Below are 25,888 nucleotides of genomic sequence, written 5' to 3'. Positions count from 1 at the left end.
ACTTTAAACCAACTGCTCCACCGTATCATAAAAATACTTTTACATTTCTAGCATATCTGTATTAAATTCCTAGAAAGCTCGACTCCTTCAGAATTCAAAAATGTCCTCGATGCTATATAGAGATAACCAATCATTACAGTCAGACTAGTTTTAAGGGGTCTAGAAACCTCTATGGTTTAGATTATGAGACAGTCAATTTCCTCAGTCATAGAAGAATTGCTGATATGACCATCTCCACTCATCTACCAGCATTCATCTGTACTTGCAATACATAAGACACCGACCGAGCCGTTTGGCTTCCACACAAGTTCCTGCTCTATGGGGCCATCCCAGATACTCGGGGGCTATAGGATCTAAGTCTATGCTACCTTGGAACAAATACATCTCAAGCCAAGAAGTGGTAATAGTTTAGTGGGAGGTTCATTTACCCACAGGAGATATTGCAGGCTGCATTAAAGCTTTTGGTTAGAAAGAAGTGTAGCTGGATGTGAACTAAAGTAAAGGAGAAGCTGAATGTGACCAGTGAACTTGGATTCATGGAGGCAACGGTGAGCAGACTGAATGGGGCTTTGGCATTCTTTGGTTTTCTCGGCTTTTGTTCGGTCTTTCTTTAGGTAGAAGAACGTGGTGGCGAGCCATGATTAGGAACAGCTCCCTGAATACGATAGGCGAGGCACACTAGCCACAAGAGGCCAGACAGGAGGACATGTGCATAGCTCCTAACCAAGTCTGCGGGTGATGGGGCTGAGACAGTGTCCTGAGTGATGGCAGAGAAATTGGACGGAAGACATTCTGACCTCAGTACAGTAAAAGAAATACCATTCTGTCATGTCCTAGAAAGGATTCTTCCTGTGATAAGCAATTAACACAAAAGTTAATTGATTTTACAAGGGGGCCGAGATGAAAAGAACGTAAATATGATCCCATTGTACAACCATATTGTGAACTTCACTTGGTCCAACCTCGCAATTTACAGATGGGATTTATATGCCATATAAATAGAGGCAGAATGGGGCTCAGAGTCCTAAGTTTTTTGCCCGTTAGCCTTTCTCCTCACCATGGTGCTTCTCTATTCAAAACATTCAAGTATAAATGGCTTACACACCACACTTGTAGGCAAGAAGAGAGAAGATAGCTCGTGATAAAATGTGATGAGGGCAACTCTGTTGCCAGTCAACGTAAACAAAGGAAAAGGGTCCAGCCTTGCTGGGAGGTTGTATAGAGGAGGAGATCAGTTCAGGTATGATGAGCAGAGCTGCCAACATCCCTGTTATCAAGCAGTATAGATGTTGAGATAAGGCCACAGATATAGAAGGAACAGGACAGCAGGTTCAGAACAGCTGTGAGAAAACGTTTGAATGGGCGCCATGCTCTGCTCAGCCATCATCCTGACTAACACAAGAAGGAACCATGCTTTCCTATCTTCCCATTCATTCTCCTGCGTAAGTTCGCAATACTGTTTCTCCCACAGGTAGGGCGATGGTTGACTGGGAGATGGTTGGTTTTCAGGTAGGCATGGTGACACAGTCCCTTAATCCCAGCTCTTGGGTGGAAGAGGCAGGTGGATCTCTGTGAGTTTGAGGCCAACCTCATCTATACAGTGAGTTCCAGGACAACCAAGAGAGAGACCCTGTCTCAAAATAAATAAATATATAATTAAATGTAAAAATTTAGAAGGAGAAACTTTTATCTTTTAAAAAGGGAGGGTGTTGGGATGATATTCAACAACCAAGAAATCAACACAGAGACAAACTTCCTCTTTTGCCTCTTATTTTCTTATTACCAGATGAAGCTATAGGTAAATGCCATCACTATCCCACTAATGTGAACACAGTGAAAGCCTGGTGCCATCATTAATGATAAAACTCTGCTGTTCAAATCAACTTAAGCACCTTTTGTCTACCACATGGTCCTGCTACAGGCTTGGAAACCAAAACCTGGTGAATAAGGCCCTATTTTCCTCTTCCTCTGGTTGCTATAGTTTTTGATCTCAAATGAGTTGGGCTATGGAGGGAGAAAGATTGGAAAGAAAGGAATTCAATCCACATCACCGAGGGCATGATGGCCCTTCAGGGTGTGGCAGGGATCCAAATGTCAACTGTTATTCTCAGGGAGCTGCTGTGTGGGCTCAGCACTCTCCTGATGCTGAAGACCTCTCTCCAACTCTCCTCCAGCATCCACTACCCACAGCCTCACATTCGGTATCAATTCAGTTTACAGGAAAGTCCAGTTTTCTCAGGTTAAGCCTTCTCAGATCTCCCTTCTGTTGATCCCAGGTCTCCTTCATGAGAAAACTCATAGTTTTGCCCAATTGTCTGTGGACCAGAAATTTTCTCCCCAAAATAGCTAGCTACTTTACAGGTCACAGACGAGTCATGCTCTAGTTCTATCCCTCAGATAGCAGGAAGCACATGTTAATCCCTTTAATTAGTTCTCCTGCTGCCTCCCACACTTGGCTTGAACAAGATTCTACATCATGAAGACAGATCAGAGAACACTGACACCTCTTCAGAGCCCTCCCTGGGAGATGCTAAGGCCTTCATCCATTGAAGGCAACTGATGAACTGATGTTGGTTGGACCAATTTCTATATGTTTCACAGTGGGCAGCATCCCATACAAAGGCACAGGACATTTGCAACTATCTTATTATTATCGTCAGTCAGAGTTTATACAAAAACGTGATGGATTTTTATAAAAAATATTTCAGGTGAAGGCTGAGGAGATGGCTCAGCGGGTAAGCATGCTGGTTATACAAGTGTGAAGATCTGAGTTCAGATCCCTAGAGCCCACATAAATCTGAACACTGGATTGCTACTGTAACCCCAGCACCCCAGTGGTGAGGTGAGAGGAAGAGATAGGAGAATCCCCAGAAGCTCATGGGTCATCTAGCCTGGCATAGACAGCCATGAACAAGAAGAAATCTTGTATACATGAGGTGGAAAGTGAAGACTGACACCTGAGGTTGCCCTCTGACCTCCACATTCACACTTAGCATGCATTTCTACATTTACACACATGTGTGCACGCACGCACATACGCTCTATCATAAATCATCTGTCTATCTATCCATCCATCTTTCCATCTGTGAGTCAAATTACGTATGCAAGCTACCTATTCCTACTCAGCCTTGCTCCATGTGGTTCTAAGGCTCGTGGATAACAACAGAAGAAATATAACCAATCAGATACCCAAATTATTTTAAAATCAGGCTGATCATCTGCTGGGTCATGGAAAAATAGTTCATTCCAGTGGCTTGTGTTGTTTTCCTTTCTAATTGTATTGTTGACATATTCTATCTACATAGTGTCCTTAAAAACATGCTCAGAAAGTCAATCAGGGTACAAGTTTGACCTAAAGTGTGTGAAGCATGAGAGTTCGTGGCATTACGAGGTCAAGCTGGTGATCAATTCCTTCCCAGTGCATCCTTTTACCAAGCTGTTCTCACTTTAATTTTTAAACTTGTGTGAAATTCAAAGAACATTGAGCCGAGTGCCATTTACACTGGGACCATCATAAAAAGGCAGATTTCTCAAAAGGAGTATTGGCTGTTTGCCAAGCTGCCAGGAAGCTTTTTATGGAATCTTTTAAACCATTCTCCTTTCAGCCAGAAAGGAAAATTAAACTTGGCCAAGGGTGAATGCTCTGCCCAAGATATGAATCACTGTGACCAGAGACAGAGCTCAAGGAAAACATTCCTGACATGGGGGAGAAGGAATGCAAAAGCCACCTACCCCACTTATCACGGAAGAACACGGAGTAACATGTAACAACCAGCAGTTTCTTTTCAGGAGGGATCTGGGTGAATTGTGCACGCTTGTAGAAATCTTTCGTGTGCATTCTGCCCCTGAAAGAGTGAGGTAAAGGTGTGACCCCCCCTCAACGGCAGGCTGATGACACTTATAACAACCCTATTCTAAAACCAACAAACAAATAAAAGATGCTTGGGGATTTCAGTCTTCCAGCACTGACAGTGAAATATTTCACGCATAAGGAATACAGAATGATATAAAAATATCCATCAAACATCAGGCAGCTCTGCTGGGTCTCTGCAGTTGGTCACCCATGTTCAGTTCTTTGTTCAAATGTGTGATATTTTGGATACAGTGCTGAGCACTGCCTTACCTCTTGTTACAGAAATAACTTCTGCACTGATTCCAGTACTGGCTATCCTCATTTTAACAAGTATGCGTCTCTACAGGATTTGCAATATAGGCTTTAGTATTCAGGTGGAGTAAAGCCAACGAGTGTGAAGAAATCTATTATTGAAAAGATGGCTCCCTTACACTTACAAATCCCAAGACAAGGGAAGACACACAGAGTCTCATCAGAAGAAGGAAGCGGAAAATGGCAGGTAGCCTTAGAATCCATGGAGAGTGGACCCAACTCAACTCTGAGCCCTGCCTCCCATTTCCATGGTCACACCAGAAGGGACGACATCACAACTGTTCCTCCTTAGGCATTCTGATTAAAAAAAACAAACAAACAAAAAAAAAAAAACTAGAATATCTCCGGTTATAGGTAGACACAGGACATTCTGATCTGAAAAGATTAGAACATTTCAAGGATTTTTAGCCTTTATTAGATAAAAATAGTCCTCTTCCTGGTGGAGGCCTGCTCTTTTCTGAAGGGAAACAGAGGAAGGGTGGATCTGGGGTAGAGAGAAGGTATTGGGGGGGGGGACTGGGAGGAATGGAGGGAGAGGAAACTGCAGTTGGGATGTAATATATGAGAGAAAAATGAATTTTAAAATAAGATTTTTGTCATGGTTCACATCAGTTTCATCAAATATACTTTCTATGCCTATTAAATTATGTTTTTTCTATCTTTTAATATTGTAATTTTATTTGACAAGAGTTTTTTAATATATGGCAACTTCGGAATTCTGGGAAACCCCAATTCAATAATGATTTATTATTTTTTTAGGCTGTATAACACATACATTATTGCTGCTTTTTCAGACTATGTATTTATACTAATAAGATTTTTAACTTAAAATTTTTCCTTCTTTATCTTGTCCCTGTCTGGCTTTGCTACCAGTTACACTAGCCACACCAGCTGGATTAAAGAGCATTCTCTTTCTCACTATGGTGGTGTCTTGGGTAGTTTCTAAAAAATTGGAAATTTTTTTTCTGCTCTGAAGAGGCAGAATACACTTCCAAAATCACATTGCTTGACCTTGATATTTGGTGGAAAGTTTTGAAACTATAAACCTGATTTGTTAGTGACTAGCAAACTATGTAGTGTCTGTGTGTATCCGAGACAGGTTTCCTGATTCTGTCTCTGTGAAAACGTTCTGTGTTCATATATATATATATATATGTATATATATGAATGTTCATATATACATATATGTTGCAATATATATATATGAATGTTCATATATACATATATGTTGCTATATATATATATATATATATATCACTGAGAGGCCTTCTGTTTTCTGAAGGCAAAGGAGGAGCTGTGGATCTTGGAGAGAGGGGAGGTAGGTGGAGACTGGGAAGAAGGGAGGGAGGGGAGGGAGAGGAGGCTGTGGTCAGGATGTATATTGTATGAGAGAAGAATAAAGAAAAGCAAAAATTTAAAAAATAAAATATCTAAAAAAAAAAAGCATTCCCAGAGTTGTCTCATTTAAAGTCTATTATGTCTGTAGTACCATCTCTTCACCCGTGTGTGTGTGTGTGTGTGTGTGTGTGTGTGTGTGTGTGTGTGTGTGTGTGTGTGTTTTCATTGTGCAGCATGGATACATTTTTTTCTACTCTATTAATTGTTCTACAGAATGAATTTCTGGTTTTGTCAGTTCTTACTAATATCACTTTTAGTTTTGTTTTTCAAGACAGGGTTTCTCTGTAGCTTCAGAGCCTGTCCTGGAACTCTCTCTGTAGAGCAGGCTAGCCTCGAACTCACAGAGATCCACCTGTCTCTACCTCCTAAGTGTTGGGATTAAAGGCGTGTGCCACTGCTACCCAGCTACTCTAACTTCTGTACATTGTTTTTCCGTTTACTCTCTCAAGACAAACTTAAATTTTGCAATGTGTTTTAAAGTTATTCAGTTAGTCCTGTGTTCCTATTCCTAAAATAAAAACTTACCAACAATAATGTTTTAATCTTTGCTCTTGACTTAGAAAAAATCTGCCCATGCCTTTGGAATTAGTTGAATATAATTAGAGTAACAAAATTAGAATGAATTATCAGAAATCGTTGGTTCAAATAAACTTTGTATGATAGGAAAATTTACAGTGTTAGTAATTCAATTGTCTTCAATAAATAGTCAAGCAAATATAATTGCCTCTAATAATTGACATTAATGCTAGAATTATGAAAGTATTTTAATTTTATGTGTATGGGTGTTCGGCCTTCATGTATGTCTATATACCTCCTGCAGAGGTCAGAAGAGAGCATCAGATCCTCTGGAGCTGAAGTTACAGATGGTTGTGAACCATTATATGAATGCTGGGAATTAAACTCAAGTCCTCTGGAGGAACAGCTAGTGCCTGTAACTGCTGAGCCATTTCTCCAGCCCCTAGAATCATAAGATTTTAAAGCCATTGCACTAAACCCTAAATAGTACAAAAATAATTCCTTGTCCATTTTAGCAATAAACAGAGCAAATCTTAACTTTACAACTGTACAATGAGAAGTTTATATAAAGATTAAGCTTTATCAATACAGATGCTTGTTGACTGACACATCTGGATAAATCCATTAATAAGCTGACAATATTGAAAGTTAAAACTTCATTTGAGGAAGTAGGGAGGGTCTGGGAGGAGTTGGGGGAGGGGAACTATAAGCAGATACATTTTATGAAAAAAATGTATCTTCAGTTAAAAATAATTTCATTCTCAGCTGAGCGGCGGTGGCACACACCTTTGATCCCAGAACTTGGGATCCCAGGTGGATCTCTGTGAGTTCAAGGCCAACCTGGTCTACAGAGCGAGATCCAGGACAGGCACCAAAACTACACAGAGAAACCCTGTCATGAAAAAAAAAACCAAAAAATAATAATAATAATTTCATTCTCAGACTTAACTCACCAAACACTACAACTTAGCCTGACCTGCCTTAAGCCTGCCCAGAACACTTACACTGGCCAGTGACTGGACAAAGCCATTGAACACAAAGCCTAGTTAATGACAAAATGATGGTTAGTGCAGTTATTGAATACTTATATCCAGAAGAACAGTGACAACACAATCAGGCATCTGTATCCACAGAAATCAACCTTGGGCCAGAAAGATGTTTTGATGCTAAACCTATACAGATCTCTCCTTGTCATGTTCCTCAAACACACAGTATAACTTTTTACATTGCATTAAATATCATAAGTAACCTAGAGATGGTTTATACAGTAGTACACAGAAGAACATACATGTGCTATATGTACATACTATACCATTTTACATAAAGCACTTACTTGAGCATTCATGTCTTCTGGTATCCTCAAGGGTGTGAGCTAGCCTAACAACAACCCCCAAATGATACCCAGGAACAAACAGACACTCTAAAGTGTCTGTTGTTTCCTCTCCTCCTCGTGGCGTCTTTAGGGAGTTGTAGCTCACTTTTGCGACTCATAGTGCTAGCCAGGAAAAGTTCAAAATTTAAAATTAGAACTCCAGTTTCTACTGAAAGCATATTGCTTTCACATCATCACAAAGTGTAAATTCGTAAGTCAAACTACTCTCACTCAAGGACTGCTTATCAAGTTGTCCCGTCTCCTGAGTGTTTCACCTCCCCCAAATGTCTCCATTGACAGTCTCTCATTTCACCAATTGTATTACTAATAATTAGCTTTCTATGGCTGTGATCTAATACCTGGCAAAATCAAGTTAAGGAAAGAAGGGCTTACTAAGCTTGGTTTGAAGGGAAAGTCTACGGTCTTGGTCTGAATGAGAACGACCCCCACAGGCTCATAGATTTGAATACTTGGTCATAAGGGAATGGCACCACTTGAAAAGATTAGGAAGTGTGGCCTTGTGGGAGGAAGTGCATTACTGGGGGTGGGCTTGGGAGTTTTCAAAAAGCCCATTCCAAATCCAGAGTCTCTCTCTCCCTGCTGCCTGTGGATGCAGACATGGAACTCTGGGTAACTTCTCCAGGAACATGTCTGCCTGCATGCCACCATACTGCCCACCATGATGATAATGGATTAAACTTCTGAAACTTTAAACAAGCTCCAATTAAATGGTTTCTTTTATAAGAGTTGCTGTAGTCATGATGTCTCTTCATAGCATTAGAACAAAGACATCAACTATGGTATCAGTGGACCATGAGACGGCATGATCCTGAGGCAGCTTGTTGCGTCGTAGCCACGGTGAGGAATCAAGCAGAGATCAGTTCTAGTGCTCAACTTGCTTGCTAGTTTTTATTCAGTTTGGACCCCAGACAATTAAATGGTAGCACTAACATTTAGATTAACGTCTTCTCACCCCAATTAGCACAATCTAGAAACTCCCTCACAGACATGTGCAATGGATCTCCTACATGATTCTAAGTCCTGTCAAGCTGACAATCAATATTAATAATCATGCCAATGTTTCTTATTATATTGCTTTTGAGTTTCACTTTAAATTCTAACCAGGAATAGAATGAGGAAACACTGCCTTATGGTTTTTCTGTTTCAATAATTCAATTAAACTTCTACTGGCTTCTTACGTTAAAAGCTTAACTCACTAATAGTCTGTCTTTTTGTTCCTCCTTCTGTAATAATAACTTAAAGCTGAAAGTTATGTATAAGTAGCAGCTTGACTATTTATATTGTATTTTCTTATATTACCCAAAATCTTTTTATAATTGTAATTTCTTCTTTGACTTATGCATGATTTAAAGAAGTGCTAATATTTTGTTTTTGTTTTGATTTTCCATGTGGGTGTATGTGTGTTGAGGTAAAGGTGTTAATTATCTTACTACTGATTTCTAAGTGACTTCGTAATTGCATTCTTGCCAAAGAAAGTTATTTGTTTTTACACTAATTTGCTTTGTGACTTGGTTCAGGGTCGATATTTTTTAGCATTCCTTATTGACTTGGTTGGTTTTCTGGCCATTATGAATTCCTACCTAGTCAATGAAGGGTACTAATTTCTTTACCCTCTCTTACTCCGTGATGTATGTATGGATGTGAGTGTGTATGTGTGTGTGCATGTATGTGCCTGTCTATCTGTCTCTCTTTCTACTGAATTAAATTTTCTTATCATCTAAAGGAATTATTTTGCTAAAAGGTTTTTAGTTTCTAATTAAATTCATCCACCAGTATCTTTATTTTACCCTCATATTTGAATGGTAATTTTCTAGTCATATAATTCTAAATTAGCAATTACTCTTCTCTGATGATTTTGAAGATATTTTTACAAACTTTTTCCCTTTCAAGATATTTTGTCTTTTCCTCTCTGCATGCTTTAAAAATATTTTCTCCTATAGATCCACAGCTTTCATTCTCAGATCTCTAGCAATGAAACGTGGTTCCCTTTTCTGGGACAGCTTGAGATTTCTGAATCTGAGGATTTACAGCTTTCACAAATTATGGGGTTTTTCCTGGGTGCTATTTCATTGAAAGTTGGCTGGTCTCTATTTTCTGTTCATTTCTTTCTGGAATGCATATAAGATAAACAGAAAGGGGTGAGTAGGAGGGGAGCATCCAGGGTGGAGAAGGAGAGGGAGAAGAGGGAGGAGAGGAGAAGAGGTTGACAGGGCCTTTGCATTTACCCTCTGTTACCTGGTGGACCAGTTCGGCACCCATATACAAATTCCCTGGTTACCAAATCTGGAAATCACACTCATCCCCCCCATCTCTCTTCAGATTCTCTTTTGCAATCACTGTGGCTCAGAATAACATCTGGGATTCAGTTTCTTACTTTGGGCTTTTGAGAATTTTTGACACTTTTGTACAAGCACAGCCATACATGCTAAAGTGATACTTGTTATGATTTATTTAAGACTTTTGGAGGAAATGAAAATTGATCTTTTTTTAAAAACTGCTTTAAACTATAAAAGTCCATAAAAATATGTTCAAAAGTGAGAGTGCAAACTCCAGTGTGAACCTGCATAGCTTCCATTCCAAATGGTTATTCAACTATGTAGAGTTTCATTGAGATGGATAGACTTGGGGTCTATTGTGTGAGTTGTTTTTTTGTTTTATTTTGCTTTTTTCCAAATTTTTATAATAAAGTTTATAGAGTTTTTTAAAAATCTTAATTACATTAATAACTTTGAACCATTTAACACAGGCATGGTCTCTGGAACTTTTAGAAAACAAGTCTGTTACTAGAGCTACAGAAATTGAATTGGTATGAAACAGAAGAGTTGGTCCCTTGGAGCAAAACATCATGATGATTCTCTCTCATGGTTCCTTATCACAGTGTCGGAGCATGGGATAACCAAGCTCAAACAAAGGGAGATAAAAGGCCTGTGTGCCCCCATTGCAGCCACAGACCATCTGAGAATTCCAGGCCCACATTAACCTTGTGAGCAGGGAATGATAAGTAAACAATGTAGTGTGGAGAATTACATAGACATTCAGTGCTTTGCTCTCCTATCAGGTACGAGTGTTTTAAAACCCGTTCAGAGAGAGCTGTCATGTGCCTGGGACCAGGCTAGGAGACAGCTCAGAGGACAGTCTCTGCTCTTGTAGGACTCTCACGCTGCTCATGAGGAAGAGACAATTATGGGAACAAGCAGGCAAGGAAGAATAATGTAGAACACGCCGGAAGGAACATGAAGAAACTTTTAAGTAGGAAAGAGGATGAGGGGACATGTCAAGAAGGTTGTCATTTTACATAGAGAGGTCGGGAAAAACCTAGCTGAAAAAATGAATTTGAGAAAATGGAAGATGAGGGGCAAGCCAGGAGGCTATCTGTAGACATGATGAGATGCTGAACCTGAAACTGTTACTTAAAACATGCACTGCAAACTCTTACTATTAACTAAGCTATTTATCAAATTTTGGAGAGAAAAAAAAAGAGGTTAGAGGAGCTAGGGAACAGAGAGCAGGAAGCCCCTGGGGGTTCTGAATGCCACTGTACACAATTTGTATTTTTCCCCGAGTGAGGAGAGGAGCAGGACCCCGTGGGAGTTGTTTTATAGCAAGGGTGAGACAGATATTTCAGACAAAAAAGATGTCAGAAAACCAGAGGTGGCTGTGGCCAAGAGAAGACTTCATGAACAGGGAAAACGATGTCATGCTTTTATATCAATGGTGGAATTCAGCAGAGGAGGGGAAAGAGAAGCTTGAGATGCATGAAAGAAAGGAAGGGAATTTGCAGTAGTGGTTCCCCAGAAGAGAGGGGGAAAGGTGGAGTGGGGATATGAGGGGCTCTTCTAGGGCAGGATGCTGGACAGCTCACCAGGAGGTGCCAGGACTGCCAGGCAGGTGAACTCACTGCAGGGAACACGTGAGAGCAGCAGGAAGTTTTCTCCTGACTCCACCCCCACCCCACCCCAGGAACGGGATGCAAGGTCAGCTCGGTGTGACCACAGAGCACAATGTACTGGTGGCTGATACAGGGAAATAGAAGGGTCTCGTGGCTGATAGGCAGGCCTTGGCTATGACCCTTGTTCATCTCGGCTACTCAGCGTTTCTTGAAATACAATGGTAAGAACCTTACCCGCCTTAAATTCATCTCATCATGCAAACAGAGCCCGGACTAGCACTTTTCTGAGAGGAAGGGAACATACTCAACCCTTATTCTCACAGCAGGCACCCCATGGGTGTTGGCTGTTAGCTGGTGTCATTATCAATCACTCAATTGCTTGTGATCAGGTAGGTTGTGATGCTTTATACCCACTCTCTTTACAGGAGGTTTGTGCTCACCAAGCTTCGAGTCATCCCCAAAGGATCATTTTCTGGATTTGAAGACCTGGAGAAAATGTAGGTATCTGATGCTACTGTGCGAATGTTTCGGGTGGATTTGGGTCATGTCCAGCATGATTTTCTATACATGTGTCCATCCTTACCAAGGGCCCCTGTCAGCAGACTCAGCAAAGCATGGATTAAACATATTTGGGGGAAAAAAATGTCCTGCTCTGTGTGTGTGTGTGTGTGTATGTGTGTGTGTGTGTGTGTGTGTAATTCTTATTATTGTTATTCTATAATTGATACACTATTACGATATAAATTTGCATTGCATTAGATATTACAAGTAAGCTAGAGTTGATTTATGTTGCAGTATGTATGAATATATGGGAAGATTATACATGTTATATACAAGACCTACATGCTGTATGTAAGTCCTGAGCACCTATAGATGTAGTGGTTAGGAACACGTCCTAGGACCTCTATTCCATGAGAAGGTCTGCATTTAGAAGTTGCCTGATGTGCTGAGCATCTTTTGCATGGCTTCCTGTTCCCTCTCCCTATCATGCTTCCTGCCAATGGTATTGAGGGACAATTGCTGATTCTAATGTGACGGTCACAGTCAGCATTTCATTTCACTCTTGTTTGGTTTTTGTAGAAAGGGTTGCTTTCCAGAACCCTTCAACTAGACATCTCAGAAAAGAAATCATTTTCTTCTGCTTACAGTCTTCTTCTTTCAAAGATAAACTTCTACTAGTTCTGGCTAGCTTCGAATCCACAGCAAGGCCTCACATCTGTGTCCTTTAGACCTCTGGTTCCTGAGTCATCTGTGCAAGTAACAATCAGTCTCTGATACACAAATGTTTGTAAGTACTGAGAACATTTGCAGGACTGGCCAAGAAGTCTCCCTTGCTATCACAAACACCGCCTTTTTATCGATGTGGTTTAATTTAGAGTTGGCTCCAAATGAGTTTTCTCAAAGTGGGGTGCAGAAGCCAACACAGAGTGAATCTTCTCACACCACAAGTAACATGCCCTTTCTTTGAGGGCCTCTGGCCTCCGCTCCTAGGATTTAAGAAGGGAGGCACGCTCTCCGCAATGACACAGCCGGGGTTCAGAACCTACATAGCAGTCAGTACAGTCAGAGACGCACGGAGTATTCAGAAAAGGAAATGTTTTTACAGCGATGAGGCGGAAGCCACCCTCCAGTTCATGTGTTTCTCCTGGAAGCTGTGGGATTTTTCCTCTTAGTTCTTCCCTCTCCCTTTAAGAATATTTCTTGGCCAGGCGGTAGTGGTGCACGCCTTTAATCCCAGCACTCAGGAGGCAGAGCCAGGCAGATCTCTGTGAGTTCAAGGCCAGCCTGGTCTACAGAGCGAGATCCAGGACAGGTGCCAAAACTACACAGAGAAACCCTGTCTCAAAAAACCAAAAAAAAAAAAAAAAAAAGAATATTTCTTGCTGATGTCTAGGGAAGAGGGAAAGTGATCGATTACCAAAAGGAACACAGAGAGAAAAGCGCTGTGCTTCCACAATTAAACCACCTGCTTGCAAGCCAGTGGGCAGAGCACTGGTGGACTGCTAGATTCCATGCAAACTGACTGTGTAACCTTGAAATCTCCTGTAAGGCCTTGGCTTCCTCGTCTGTGTCTGAGAAGGAGACCTTCATTGTCTGATCAGATGAGAACTCAATTTAAAATGTGCCGACTTCCAATGTTTTTACCTGGTAAAGATACTCAACACAACATCAGGCACGCATCTGAACAGAGCTTACCATGAAAGCCATAGAACTGGAGAGATTGGGCTGAAGTATGCTCCTTGGGAGATTGGCCAATGCCCTGCCAGTGATGTACCATATGCTAGATGATTGTAAGATACTCCTGGGTCCCCCCAACATCCTTCTACTTGCATAAAGACAGAAACAATGGCTACCACAAATAATCCACCCATAAAATTTCATCTGACAAATATGGCTGGCCCCTCACAGGGCACCCAGCATCAGATGAGAGCATCATATGGTCAAAGAGCTGGCCAAAGCGAGCTGACATAATGATAATACAAGCAAGGAGGCAGTTGGTTCGGTAAAGCAGCGTCTCCAGACGCAGCATATCCGTTCCTGCCTCGTGCTCTTATCAATTAGCTGAGCTGATTGCAATGAGATATGAAGTGAAACTACACTTAGCTTTTAACTCTTTTCACCCTGAAGCATCATCCTCAACCCCACAGGCCTTGACTCTCAGGAAACCGCCAGCTCTCTGTCGTCTCCAGGCTCGCCCTCCTTCCATCCTCCAACATCCCCTTTTGTCACTGCCAAGTTCTCATCTCCTTTCTACATCCATCCTTGTCACCTGGGTTCTTCCTTCAGTTTTTAACCTGTTTCCTATATTTAATAAATACTGGCTTCATCTCCCATGTTTCCTTCTCCCTAAATCTCTTTAATTCGCTCTGCCTATGACCAAGTTTCACCCCTATGCCACTAAAAGGAGAAAAAGGAAATACTTTCTCTTAAATGGCCCCTCCCCACCATGCACTTTCCTCTCCTTCAGAGTCATGAATAACACAGAAAGAATGCTCTCCCCCGCCCTCCCGCCTCCCTCCCTTCAGTTACCTCTTCACCTGCACCCACTTGCGACTTGGCTGCAAATTCTTCGAAACTGTCTAATTAGTCTATCAAAGGTCTCAAACAACAACTGTAATTGTGAGATCTAATGACTTGGGGGGAGGATGGGGGAAAGTGTTGCCTTTAACAGGCTTCGTTTAGTACCTGGCACACGGGGGAAGTCCTCAATGAATGTTAACTACAGTGATAATTATCGCAGTGAGGATGCTAATAAGAAACTCCTGCCAGGATAATCCTGCTACCTTTCAACTCTCAGTTCTACTCCAGAAACCTTCCCCAACCACCACAGGGCCACAGAGACTCTGCTCCTTTGCAGACTTTGTTTACCCAACTACCAGAGTCCCTACTACCCACCCCCCACCCACAGCACCTCTTCAGGGGCTTCGGTTTCCTTTCGCCTGTGGGTCTTTTCTCCCTCACCCTAAGTGCATATGGTTGGGGGAGACATTTCCAGCTCTAAAGATGAGCTCCTCACTGAGGTGGCAGGCAGTTTGAACACCATGTCTCCTAGCTCCAGTGGCTGCTAGAGGATTGGTTCTGTAATCTGGGCAAGCCACAAAGCATGAGGCTTTTATGGGATTAAGCAGTGAAAAGGTCAGCTCTTTCCTCAGGAATAGAACTCCTCAAAGAGGGAAGCCAGGACAATTGTCACCATCTATCCACTGAGGGTGTCGATGAGGACAGAACTCACATAATAGAAGGGAAGGCTCGGAGAGAGCCCGAGTCCTAAGGACCCTAGAACCTGAATAAAGCTGCTTCTAAAGGCATTCTTCCTCTCTGACCATCAAGTTAAATGAACCGTTAAATTCCCTTCTTTTCCTTAAGCCTGCTGGGAGGTTTTCTTCTGCCTCTCAGAACAGAAAGGAGTTTAACAAATGTTCATATCACTGGTGTGAACATAATATTTTACGTATTTTTTATCATAAACTGTATTTTAATTTTGACTATATAACTACCTGTGTCACCGTAGAGGTTCATGCCCATCTATTTGCCTATCCACTCCTTCGCTATGGACCATAGCCATTTTTATTATTTAGTATATTCTGTTCATAGTTAAAAGTCTTCTCTTGTCACCCTATACTGATTATATTCACTTTTAGGGGGGTGGTTATCAAAACAGGGCTTCTCTGTGTAGCCACGGCTGTCCTGGAACTCATTCTGTAGACCAGGCTGGACTCAAACTCAGAGATCAGCCTGCCTCTGCCTCCCGAGTGCTGGCATGAAAGGTGTGCACCACCAATGACCGGTTATGTCCACTCATTTTTATGTCTGTGCTTATTATATATTGATGACATGTACCTGGCTCTGTGAGGCACCATGGATTCAATACTGTGTAGAGACAAACATACCCTTGTGTTTGTGGAATTTATATTCCAATAGTATTGTTAGAAATTAAATGTTGTATTAATAAATGTAAATTTGTGTGCTGACAGTCGCTATAGAGACTAGGGGTTGGAAAGTGTGTTAGTGGAGTGTTTATGGTAGTAGTTCTTCCCTACTGGAAAGGTTAAGGAGAATCTTTCTGGGGAAATGACATTGGTGTGGCAATCTGCAGGCGAAGGAGTGGCCACCTAAATGAAAGTGACAGCCTAGAAAGGAAATTCTCGTGTACCAAAGTCTCACGGTGAGCTTTATGACCCAGTACATTGTGCGGACTGAATGAGGGCTGGCAGAGCCAAGATGAGCAAGCAGAAGGCTTATATCTTCAAAGCAGGGCTGCCTCCTGTGTGAAGGGGCCCCCTGGCTATTAACATGACCGGTAAAGCAAAAGCACTGGATGGGATAAAGGAGGGATGTGTGTGTGTGTGTGTGTGTGTGTGTGTGTGTGTGTGTGTGTGTGCATAAGGACAAGTGTGAGGGATGACACAGTCGGATGTTAATTCAGAAACTCTTATTCTGGGTGCTGTGCTGCGATGTGGGACAGAAAGCAAGCCAGCGGACAGGGACAGCGTGGGAGAAACCCTGATGTTGTGAAGATCTGTGGTTTTTCCTTGTCTGCCGCACAGGCCGTAGGTCTCACCATCATTGCTATTCGGCAGATTAGGAAACAGGTCTGCCGAGATCAGACTTTCTGCCCAAGGTAACAGTGAATAAGCAATAAAAAAGGATACTCCAGAGTGGGATGTGCTTTGTGCACATGGACTTAACTAGACTGCCCAAATTCGAAGATTGCACGTCTTTATTTCCTTCACTGCTTAGACCCACCCCCGTGCTGTATGAGCATCTAAGTGTCCATCAGCTGTAAAAGTGCTCTTGGTACCTCCTCTTTCCTAATGTTGTCCAGCATCTTAAACATCCCATCTCTATATCTGGAACACTGATGGGCTTGGATCTTCATCTCTTCCTCCTTAAAATTACAAAAGGACCATGCTTTTGCCCATCCAAAAAGAAAGGAAAATTGTATGTACATCCTAACCCTTACAGATGAGTCTTCCTGGTTCATTAACCCAGTTCTGTTTTTGAGAACAGTTAGTAGGAGAGTCTTCTGGGTAAAACAGAAGCTTCTCCATTAAAGATGACAGGGCCACTGTTCACACTCTAGCCTCCATCAGCATCCTTATCTCCAGCCCCCCAACTCTTCATTGCTTTGGGACTTGCTGGGAGAAAACGGAAATCATTAAACTCTCTGCAATGTGAAGTGGCTTTGCAAAGTGCACTGTAAACTGTTTACATTGTCTTTAATTACTTTGGAGCCATATGTCAGCTTGGTATAAAGTGTGAAGATTATGCTGAATAGAGTGGGGGGAGCAGGTGACAATGTGGTGATTTATGGTAACCAGAAAAATTATGTATGGAAATGAGCACAATTTAAAAACACATCTACGTGCTATTATAACACTGGAGGGGGGAAGAAAAGCCAGTTTACAACAAAATATCTTTGAAAATAGGAGCATGATGAATATGTAAATGAGACCAATCAACATCAGCTGAGATATGGTATATGCAGATGAGACGGCAGAGAGCCAAAAAGTGAAATAGCTCCCAGACCATAAATATGAACCATATAAAATTCATTTGAAATATTCATGATAACATAAGGACAAGAAATATAATCAAGTGATTTATTTGCATATAAAAAACCAGAACACTGGCCTGTCATGGCAGCCTCCACCTCCAGATCACGGTGGGGGGAAAGCTGATTTAACAGAGGGAATCAGAGTGAGCACTGTTGCAAGTACACCAAGCAGAGCTGAGGCTCCTCCTGACTCAGAGGCCTTGGCGCTCACTCTGGACAGATGAAAAAAAGGACAGCAGGGATGGCGACTGAGTCCCATCGCTTTGCCCTCTGGAAACTTCCATGCAAGGGGCTTCGAGGCCCTTCCAGCCCAGCCCTTTATGCTTCTTAGAACTAGTGAAGAAAAGCCTTGGGTCCCACTTGCTGAAATTAGCAAGAGAGAGAGAACGGCAAGTCCATATGCATCTGTGGAAAATAGGAGGCCGGTGTGGAGTGGGTAGACTCCAGGTGGGGAGAGGCGTCCCGTGCCTCTAGGTTGCCGGTAGCTCTTTATCACCACCACCCCACAGAGCTTTGGAAATCCACATATCTGAATATTTGGAAATGTTTTTGATTCTACTTTCTATGACAAATGAACAGTAACCCTTTTAATGCTTCTTTACTGATGCTAATATACCTCTGGAATAGTTATAGCCATACAATAAATTCTAATTAACAATTAAAAAGAGGAATATTCTATTGACAAACACTATTTTATATTTTTTTACTACATTTCCTTACTGTGGTTGTGTATTCATGTAGGTGCACATGAGCCATGCACACATGTGGGGTCCAGAAAGTTAGTTCAGTGGCTTGAACTCAACAGGTTCAAGGGTGGCAAGTACCTCTACTCACCCAGCCACATCACAAGCGCGGCAACCATCACTTCACAGAATTACTCTATAAAGTAAGAGAACTCGGGGGAATCAAAGACGGTTGAACCTTCCTTGGTGTCGTGTGTAACTTACTGGTGGAGAGGGCTTCCTGTTCCTGCACATCTGGACCCCCAGGAACCAAGCCCCAAGTGGTTTTGTGCTGAGCAAGCTTCAGAACACAGGAAGCCCATTCCTGGAGTGCTACGCTCTCCAGACCTACTGCACTAACTCACTTCCACTGAGAGTAACTTAGGTCTAGGAATTTGCAAACCGGGAGTTGCAAATGAACTTAGCAATTGGGAAAAATAAGAGTGGGATCCATTAAGTTGTCATTATTAAGTCAGGTCAAGATGAGTTAGTGTGCAGAAAATGAGTCCTTAATTCACTTCTGTTCTGTGTAAGTGTTCTGAAAATAAGTGGTTTTGTTGTATTTATTGCTTCAATCAAGAACACAGATGCTCTCTTCTTGCCACCCTTCCTGTTCTTGTGGTTTAGAGTTTCGCATAAGTCTCCTTGTTTTCAACTGTTTCTAAGAGGGTCCTTAAAATTTACTCCTACAGTATCTAAAAGCTGCCAAGTTCAGAAGGTAATAATTTAATTACCTTTGTATTCACATCCAGGTGGTTTTGCCTGTTTGCTTTGCTTTTATTTCTTCCACCTATTGGCAAGAGAATGAGTAGATCTGAAAGGGAAAACAGAATCCTAAAATCGGTAACTTTGGAGAAAATCCCAATTCTCTTTCATGACTACTTTCCACACCTCAGTCACTTGTACTTCATCCATGAGGCCTGAGTGGGAAGTCCTGGGATGGGAAGGATTGCAAGGGAGAAGGGTAGAGGCGAGAGTCCCCCTGCGGACTATTTAGTCTCGGTGGCCAAGTTGTGGGTCGTACATCTTTCCCTTGGGAAACACCATTTCCCTTAATCCCATCTTCCACCCTAAGGTCTCCCAACTCTCTGTCATTTCATTCTCCAACACGTTCATGATCTAGTGATTCCTTCGTGGTGTCTTCCATTCAGCAGCTAAGACTTCTAAGTAGAGAGACTTGACGGGTACTACTCAAGGCACTTTTGGTTTGCCAGAAAGCGCAGTCAGCTTCCATTTTCTAATCAACAGCCAAGACATCTCTAGCTTTTAAGATTTCTGTATCAGCACGCTTTGCTCTTCTGACCTTTCTTGGTAAGGTGGGCTGTGGGAGAGACTTTCAAACAGCACTCACAGATAGACAAGGAGATAAACTGGCCTCCTTTTCTTCCCTGTCAGAGAAGATACAGTTTAGGCAGCATGATGCTCAAGTTAATAACATTCTCATGGCTCTGCTCTGGAGACTCTTGCTAGTTATTTTTTAATAGGGTAGTATTAAAATAAAGAAGATGTGATCTAAAGGCAAGCTCAATCAATGCACAAACTGTTTATTTTTATTTCCTCATTTAGCCCATGCCCATCACAGTCGCATCCATCTGGGGAATTTATAACTTAATAAGATGCTTTAAACAGTAAAAGACTCAGGTGGACTCTGGGCTCACTCACCTGCCCACCCCTCAGCAAATAAACTATCTGAGTCTAATACTTCATAACCTCCCTTGCAGTACTCAGATTCACCCTGGGCAGCCCACACAGAAATCAAATGACCAGGGACGTATTTTTATAGCTCAGTCCATTTCAGAATTTAAACAGCCAGGGAAAGAAATGCACAACAATGAGAGATAAATACCACAGGAGCCTGTGTGAATACAGTGGAAGTCAACCAACCCAGTGGCTCTGAAGCTCTAAAGAGAGTCTGTGCAGAGCGATAGCAATGTTTGGTGCCAAATGTTTTGCAAACATGGAATTTGTACTTGGATGTGAGGGTTCTTTGCTAAATTAAAAGTGCGTGCAAATGCAAAGTAAGAGGAATGAGAGCACATATGTTCCGTTGTCTTAGGGGTGTCTCAGCCCAGCCATGCATGCTTCTAGCTTTTGCTCCTCCCATATTTCTCCCAAGCACCTAGGATGAGGCTGGGCTCCGTGGAATGAGAATAACAGGCGGTTGGTCAATTTGTCATCCTTACCTCTTGGTTCCTTTTTCCATCTTACAGAGCTGTACATATACACATACATACACACACACATACAAACACATATACATAGATACACACACAAACACACATACAAATACACACACATAGAAACACACACACACACACACACACACACACACACACGCTTTAGTTTGGTTTTATGTTAAGAAGAAAACTATTCTTTTCCCAAACATTTCTCCAGCCATACTGAAATATGATCAATGAATTTTAAAAGTACATATTTAAAGTGATACTATATTATGTCATTTAAAAAGTGACATTAGCGCCGGGCGGTGGTGGCGCACGCCTTTAATCCCAGCACTCGAGAGGCAGAGCCAGGCGGATCTCTGTGAGTTCGAGGCCAACCTGGTCTCCAAAGCGAGTTCCAGGAAAGGCGCAAAGCTACACAGAGAAACCCTGTCTCGGAAAAACCAAAAAAATAAAAAATAAAAAAATAAAAAAAAATAAAAAGTGACATTAGATATAATATATATGAACATATATCATGAATGATTATCACAGTCAAACTCATTTCATAAGTCAGATCCTCCATGGTTTTTCTTCTTAATTTTTCTCTCTCAGTTAAGAAAACAGTCTGAAGAACTTAATGACTCTGAAGCCTAAGAGGATCCTCACTAATTCCTCTAAAACAACTTGCCTTTAGAGTAAGAATAAGAAAAAAAAGAAAAAGAAAAAAGGGGGGAGACCATAGCCACTCTGAAGGACTGAATTACTAGTTGCAAGCTCTTTATCAGTGTGGGACAATATTTCCAGATCGACCATCCACCCACATGAGAATTTACATATGGGGAAATGCTGATAGTGCTCTCGCAACCCACTCCATCAAGAAAGGACAGAGGGACACCCAACTGCCTGTTGCCAGTCTTCACATGGTCATTTGAAATGTAACCTAATCCCTTCCCTTAAATCCCCTTCCTTGCTTGTCTGTGTGACACATAACACTCAGTGAAGTCACGTGCAATATGACTTCTTAATTTAGTAAAACTAGCATTTGCTGTGGGAGGGAAAGGTAGTGTGTTGAATGCAGTACCAAGCCCTATAACAAATGCATACCCTGCAGAGAAAGTAAGCCTCCCACTAACTTCATGGAACTTAGGCCAATTCAGAGATCACTGGTTGAAGCTTTCGGAAGGAAGGAGATTTATAGACTCCAGTCAAATGCTCGGGACAAGTACAGAGCGATAGATGACATCCGCTAATCCATCAAGTGATTCTTCAGGGTTCATGGAGTAAATGATTGTGACTTCCATCACTCCCTGTTCATCTGTGAGCATGAGGCTTGTAAGGAGCATCTTCAAGCTGCATGCACCTGCTTCTGATTAAGGCATATGTTGTGTATTTGCTCTGCCCTCCTTGTGAGCAACTCTAAGAGAAACCATGTACACCAAGAGAATAATCCACCCATCAGGCAATGATTCAACAAAATCCTCTTGGACCCTAAAATGAATTCAGTACATCAGAGAGTTATTTGATGAGGCTAATGTGCTGGCCAGTGCAGGGTGCTACAGGCAATGTGTCATCCCTGATCTCCAGGAGTCACCCCATGCTGAATAACAATGCCAAAAAAAAGCCAATTTGTTGACACATTTTTTTTACCAGAAGACTGGATGAGCCACTTTACATACATTATTTTATTTACCTGTGACAATCCTGCTATCACCCCCATTTTATAGCGAGAAGTTTGAAAGTGATTATGTGCATTTCCCAGCATCATACGTTTAATAAATGATGAGGCCAAGATTAGGACCCAGATGTTCTTATTCCGAAGTTCAGGCAGTGATGGGTGCCACCTGAGAAACTAACAAGAGAGGCCCAGGTGATACCTGGTACAGAAGGATGCTACCTTTGATCTGGAATGGAGAGAAGTTGGATGTATATAAACACAAATTCACACCTGCTTACAACTCCCTTTGCACCTGTTAGCTACTTAATTTCCCACACCAACCCATTAACAGAAGCTGAGATGAGAGACTGTGTGGTTTTTCTCAGCATGGAACATGCCCTTGAGCATGAGTATGGATTATACAAACCATGAATAATCCAATGCCTCAGTAAACACATCCTTTATTAAAAATTGGCCCAGCTTGGTAGGGAGTAGGAAGACCTGGAGACAGGCAGATTCCCAGAGCTCATTGACCAGCCATCCTAGCCAATCAGTGAGCACCAGGTTTAGTGAGGGACCCTGTCTCAGAAATAGGGTAGAGCACCAACCACACTGACCCCTGGCCTCCACACATGCACGCTGATGAACACATACACCACACATACACACACACACACACACACACACACACACACACACACACACACATACACACACACACACACACACACACACACACACACACACACACACACACACACACACACACACCCCTTGAGCTGTCAATGTGTTTTTAAGGTAAATTTCCTAAGTCAACAAAATGTATTGGATTTGTCCTTTTCCCCTATTTCTCCCAGCCTCCTCTTAAAATTAACATTCTACTGGCATGTAGGCTCAACCAAAATATTTTGGTCAAGACGTAATACTTCATCATAAAGAAACAGGATAGTTAATCGTTAGTGTTAGAGACAGAGTCTCATGTAGCCCAAGCTAACGGCAAAGTTGCAATGTAGAAAAGTTTGGCCTTGATCTATGGCTCTTCCTAACTCTGATTTCCAAGTGCTGGATTCCAGGCATGTGCCACCATGTCCAGAAAAGAATTCTTCTAGTTAACTTCAGTGAGGACTTCATGAGTTCCCATTTAGTGGCTCCTACAGTGAGACACATCAAATGTTAGTGAGCATGTCAACCACATGGGCTCCAACTAGTACAGAAAGGTTGATTAAAGAGGCCCGGATGTGACCTAAGATTCAATAGAACCCAGGTGAACCCAGTGCTCCTGGTCCAGGAGCAGTGAATAACACTGAAAAATAATACAAGTTCCATTCTAGGAAGAGTGTGGTATGCCATTTGAAACAAACAGTGAGCACTCTACTCCAGGGTAGCTGATAAAATATACACAAAATAGTTAGAAACCAAGCACATAACGTGTGTAGAATGATAGACTATGAGGCAAAGAAAAAAATGTTCTTTTTGCCCATGTCAGAGAACATCTAATAGTTTAAACAGTCCCAAGTTTGACTAGTCACTTATAAAAGTGCCTTGCCATTTCTGAAAGGCACTCTGTTGGTGCTCCAGAACCAGCTGTACACCAAAGTGTTTCATGCACATCCAGCTCTTCCCAGAGCCTGCCACTGTATGAGCATCTGAGCACACTGGCCAAAGCACTCCCTGTTGCTGGTTATCTGTATCTTAGGCAAGAATGGAGACTGAATAAATCACTTGTATCCTTGAAGTCTGAAGTGGGCAGAGGTCAGAGGGATAGCACAAGTTGAGGTAGCACATAGGGTTTCTTCCAGGCTAGATTTGTGAGCAAGCTTGGTTTGGAAGGGTACACTGGAGGAAGGCACTTGGGTTGCTGGAAGAAACAAAGAGACCTTATTTTTTCCTCCCTGTGAAGCCAAGACCCAGTGACATTCCTGCAACAAAGCCCCAAGAGAACCCTGAGCACTGTGAACATTGCTGGTCTGCATGAGTTCTGAAGGAGGAATGTGCAGAGCTAATCACTGGCCTGAGATTGCCATTCCATGCCCTTCCTCCACAAGCCATTCATCAAGTTTATAGCAGCAACAGGAGTTCATTACCATGTTCCTGTTTTGCACATTCTTGAACAAGGTTATGCCTCCAATTTTAAGTGTGGTATATAAAATGAATGAGGGGAGGTGGGAGGGTGAGAGGCTCCTGGAGGGAACAGTAATAAACAGAATAGGTGTTCCTTGCCAACTGGAAATGTGAGTTTCCCCCGCCTATTTATGACTCGGTATAATCAGAAAGAACAGCACATCACTTACATTTTCAGACCCATTCCTATTAGTGGCTCCTAAGCTATTTTTATGAATCTACATGTCTACTCATTTTTCAGCCACCCTTCCATATTAAGAGCGAAAAGAAAAGGTAGGATTTGCTTCTAAGGAAGTTCATAACGTGCTTGTGGAGATAAGAACTTGGGTGAAACAACGCTCAGGGCTCTAAAAGTTGCTGTCCAAATACCAGGTGCTGAATCAGTTCAGACTCATGGGGGTTAGAGACAGAAGAGGACCTTTGCAGTGAACATAGCATTTCTATAACCTAAGAGGCGTGCGCAACATATTCTGTGCAGCAGATACTGATGAAACAGATTCAAAGTCATAATAGGCATTTGGGGTCTTCCTCAGCACAAACAATGTTATACATTATACATTATACAGTGTTAAACATTATACACAATGAACTCCCACTGAGCTCCGAAAGTTCAAAGAGAAATTGAAACAAACAAGCTCCACACACTGGGATCATGGCATCAGAAGGCACAGCTCCTGAGTCTGTGTTCCACTCTAGATTCTGTGGGTGAGATACAGGGATGTTATCAATCCATGTCCTGATAGCACAGAAACTTGTGTTGAATAGAGAGACTTAAATTACTTCTAAAAGCACTTAGTGTCACTGATTTCAGGATAAAGTACAAGCTGGTGTTTAAAAAGATGGCTCTCCATAGAATAGGTATCCTTCCCACAGAACTTACAAGAACCAAAGGAAATGGATTTGCATGTACCCACTTATCTCTTATTAAACCCATATTATCTCAGTGTAAATTTCATAGCCAAATCAAGACAAGTATAAAAATCACTTTAATTCTCTCCTGCCTCTGGCTTTGTGGGTACTGTTTACTGTGCATGTGATGAATTCATACGCTACTTCTCGTCATAACCTTATGTTGAAGAAGTAAATCATCTCTGGCGTAGTTTGGCACAGTCGCTCTTGATTCTAAGAAGTAGCCTCCTTTCTGACAAGAGTAAGTTTCTTTAATGCCCATTCACTAGGATAGGAATGAAATCAGAAATGGAAATATTATACTTGAGCCCAGAAAACAATGAGTGCAATTTCCCCACTCTCCACTAGGGACAGCTAAGTAAATGCCCACTCTTCTCAGTCAGATGGAGCAATCTGGATAGGGCTTGGCATGGTTTTCTAAGTTTTCTGAGACTGACCATGTTCCATCATTTTCCACAAATTTCTGTCAGTGTCAGACATGGGAAATAAGCAGTCTGGTCAGTGAGTTCACGGATGGCACATCACTACAGCTGGCCTCTGCCCCTTGGCAGTCCTCGGCTTAAACAATGCACAAGGCAGCTTTGGACTGAACTGAATAAGCCACAACCACTGGCCTTCCTCATTAACTCTGCCTCTTTGGTCCTAACCTTCTCCCGCCCCTGGAGTGTAGAATGACCAGCTTGATAGACACATTTGGCCCTTTCAAGCTTTATATGTCACACTGGAAGCCATGGAAAAAAGGAAATCTCTGCAACTGTGCTCACTAACGTGTGCTTAAAAGCGGAACTTCGTCCTTTGAAGGCCTTCAAAGATTCAGCAATGCAAACATGTGGAGGTTTCGTGGCGATCAAGGTAGAGGTAAGACTGCTGCCAATGCAATAAAGTTTTAACTTATTATCAA

General features: G+C 42.0%; 1 protein-coding gene across 1 annotated transcript in view; it reads left to right on the top strand.

The window, feature by feature from the left end:
* Fshr (follicle stimulating hormone receptor) overlaps positions 1-25,888 on the top strand; it is a 179,323-nt gene that overhangs the window by 66,729 nt on the left and 86,706 nt on the right. Inside the window, 1 exon segment of the mRNA XM_052746541.1 lies at positions 11,787-11,858. Within this exon segment, the coding sequence (XP_052602501.1) occupies positions 11,787-11,858 (72 nt within the window).

This window comes from Peromyscus californicus, unplaced genomic scaffold (genome assembly GCF_007827085.1).
Source record: "Peromyscus californicus insignis strain IS unplaced genomic scaffold, ASM782708v3 Scaffold_1__1_contigs__length_55948999, whole genome shotgun sequence".
In the NCBI taxonomy this organism is placed as follows: domain Eukaryota; kingdom Metazoa; phylum Chordata; class Mammalia; order Rodentia; family Cricetidae; genus Peromyscus; species Peromyscus californicus.
Note: the sequence above shows the minus strand (reverse complement) of the source record. Positions and strands in the feature narration are given on the sequence as shown.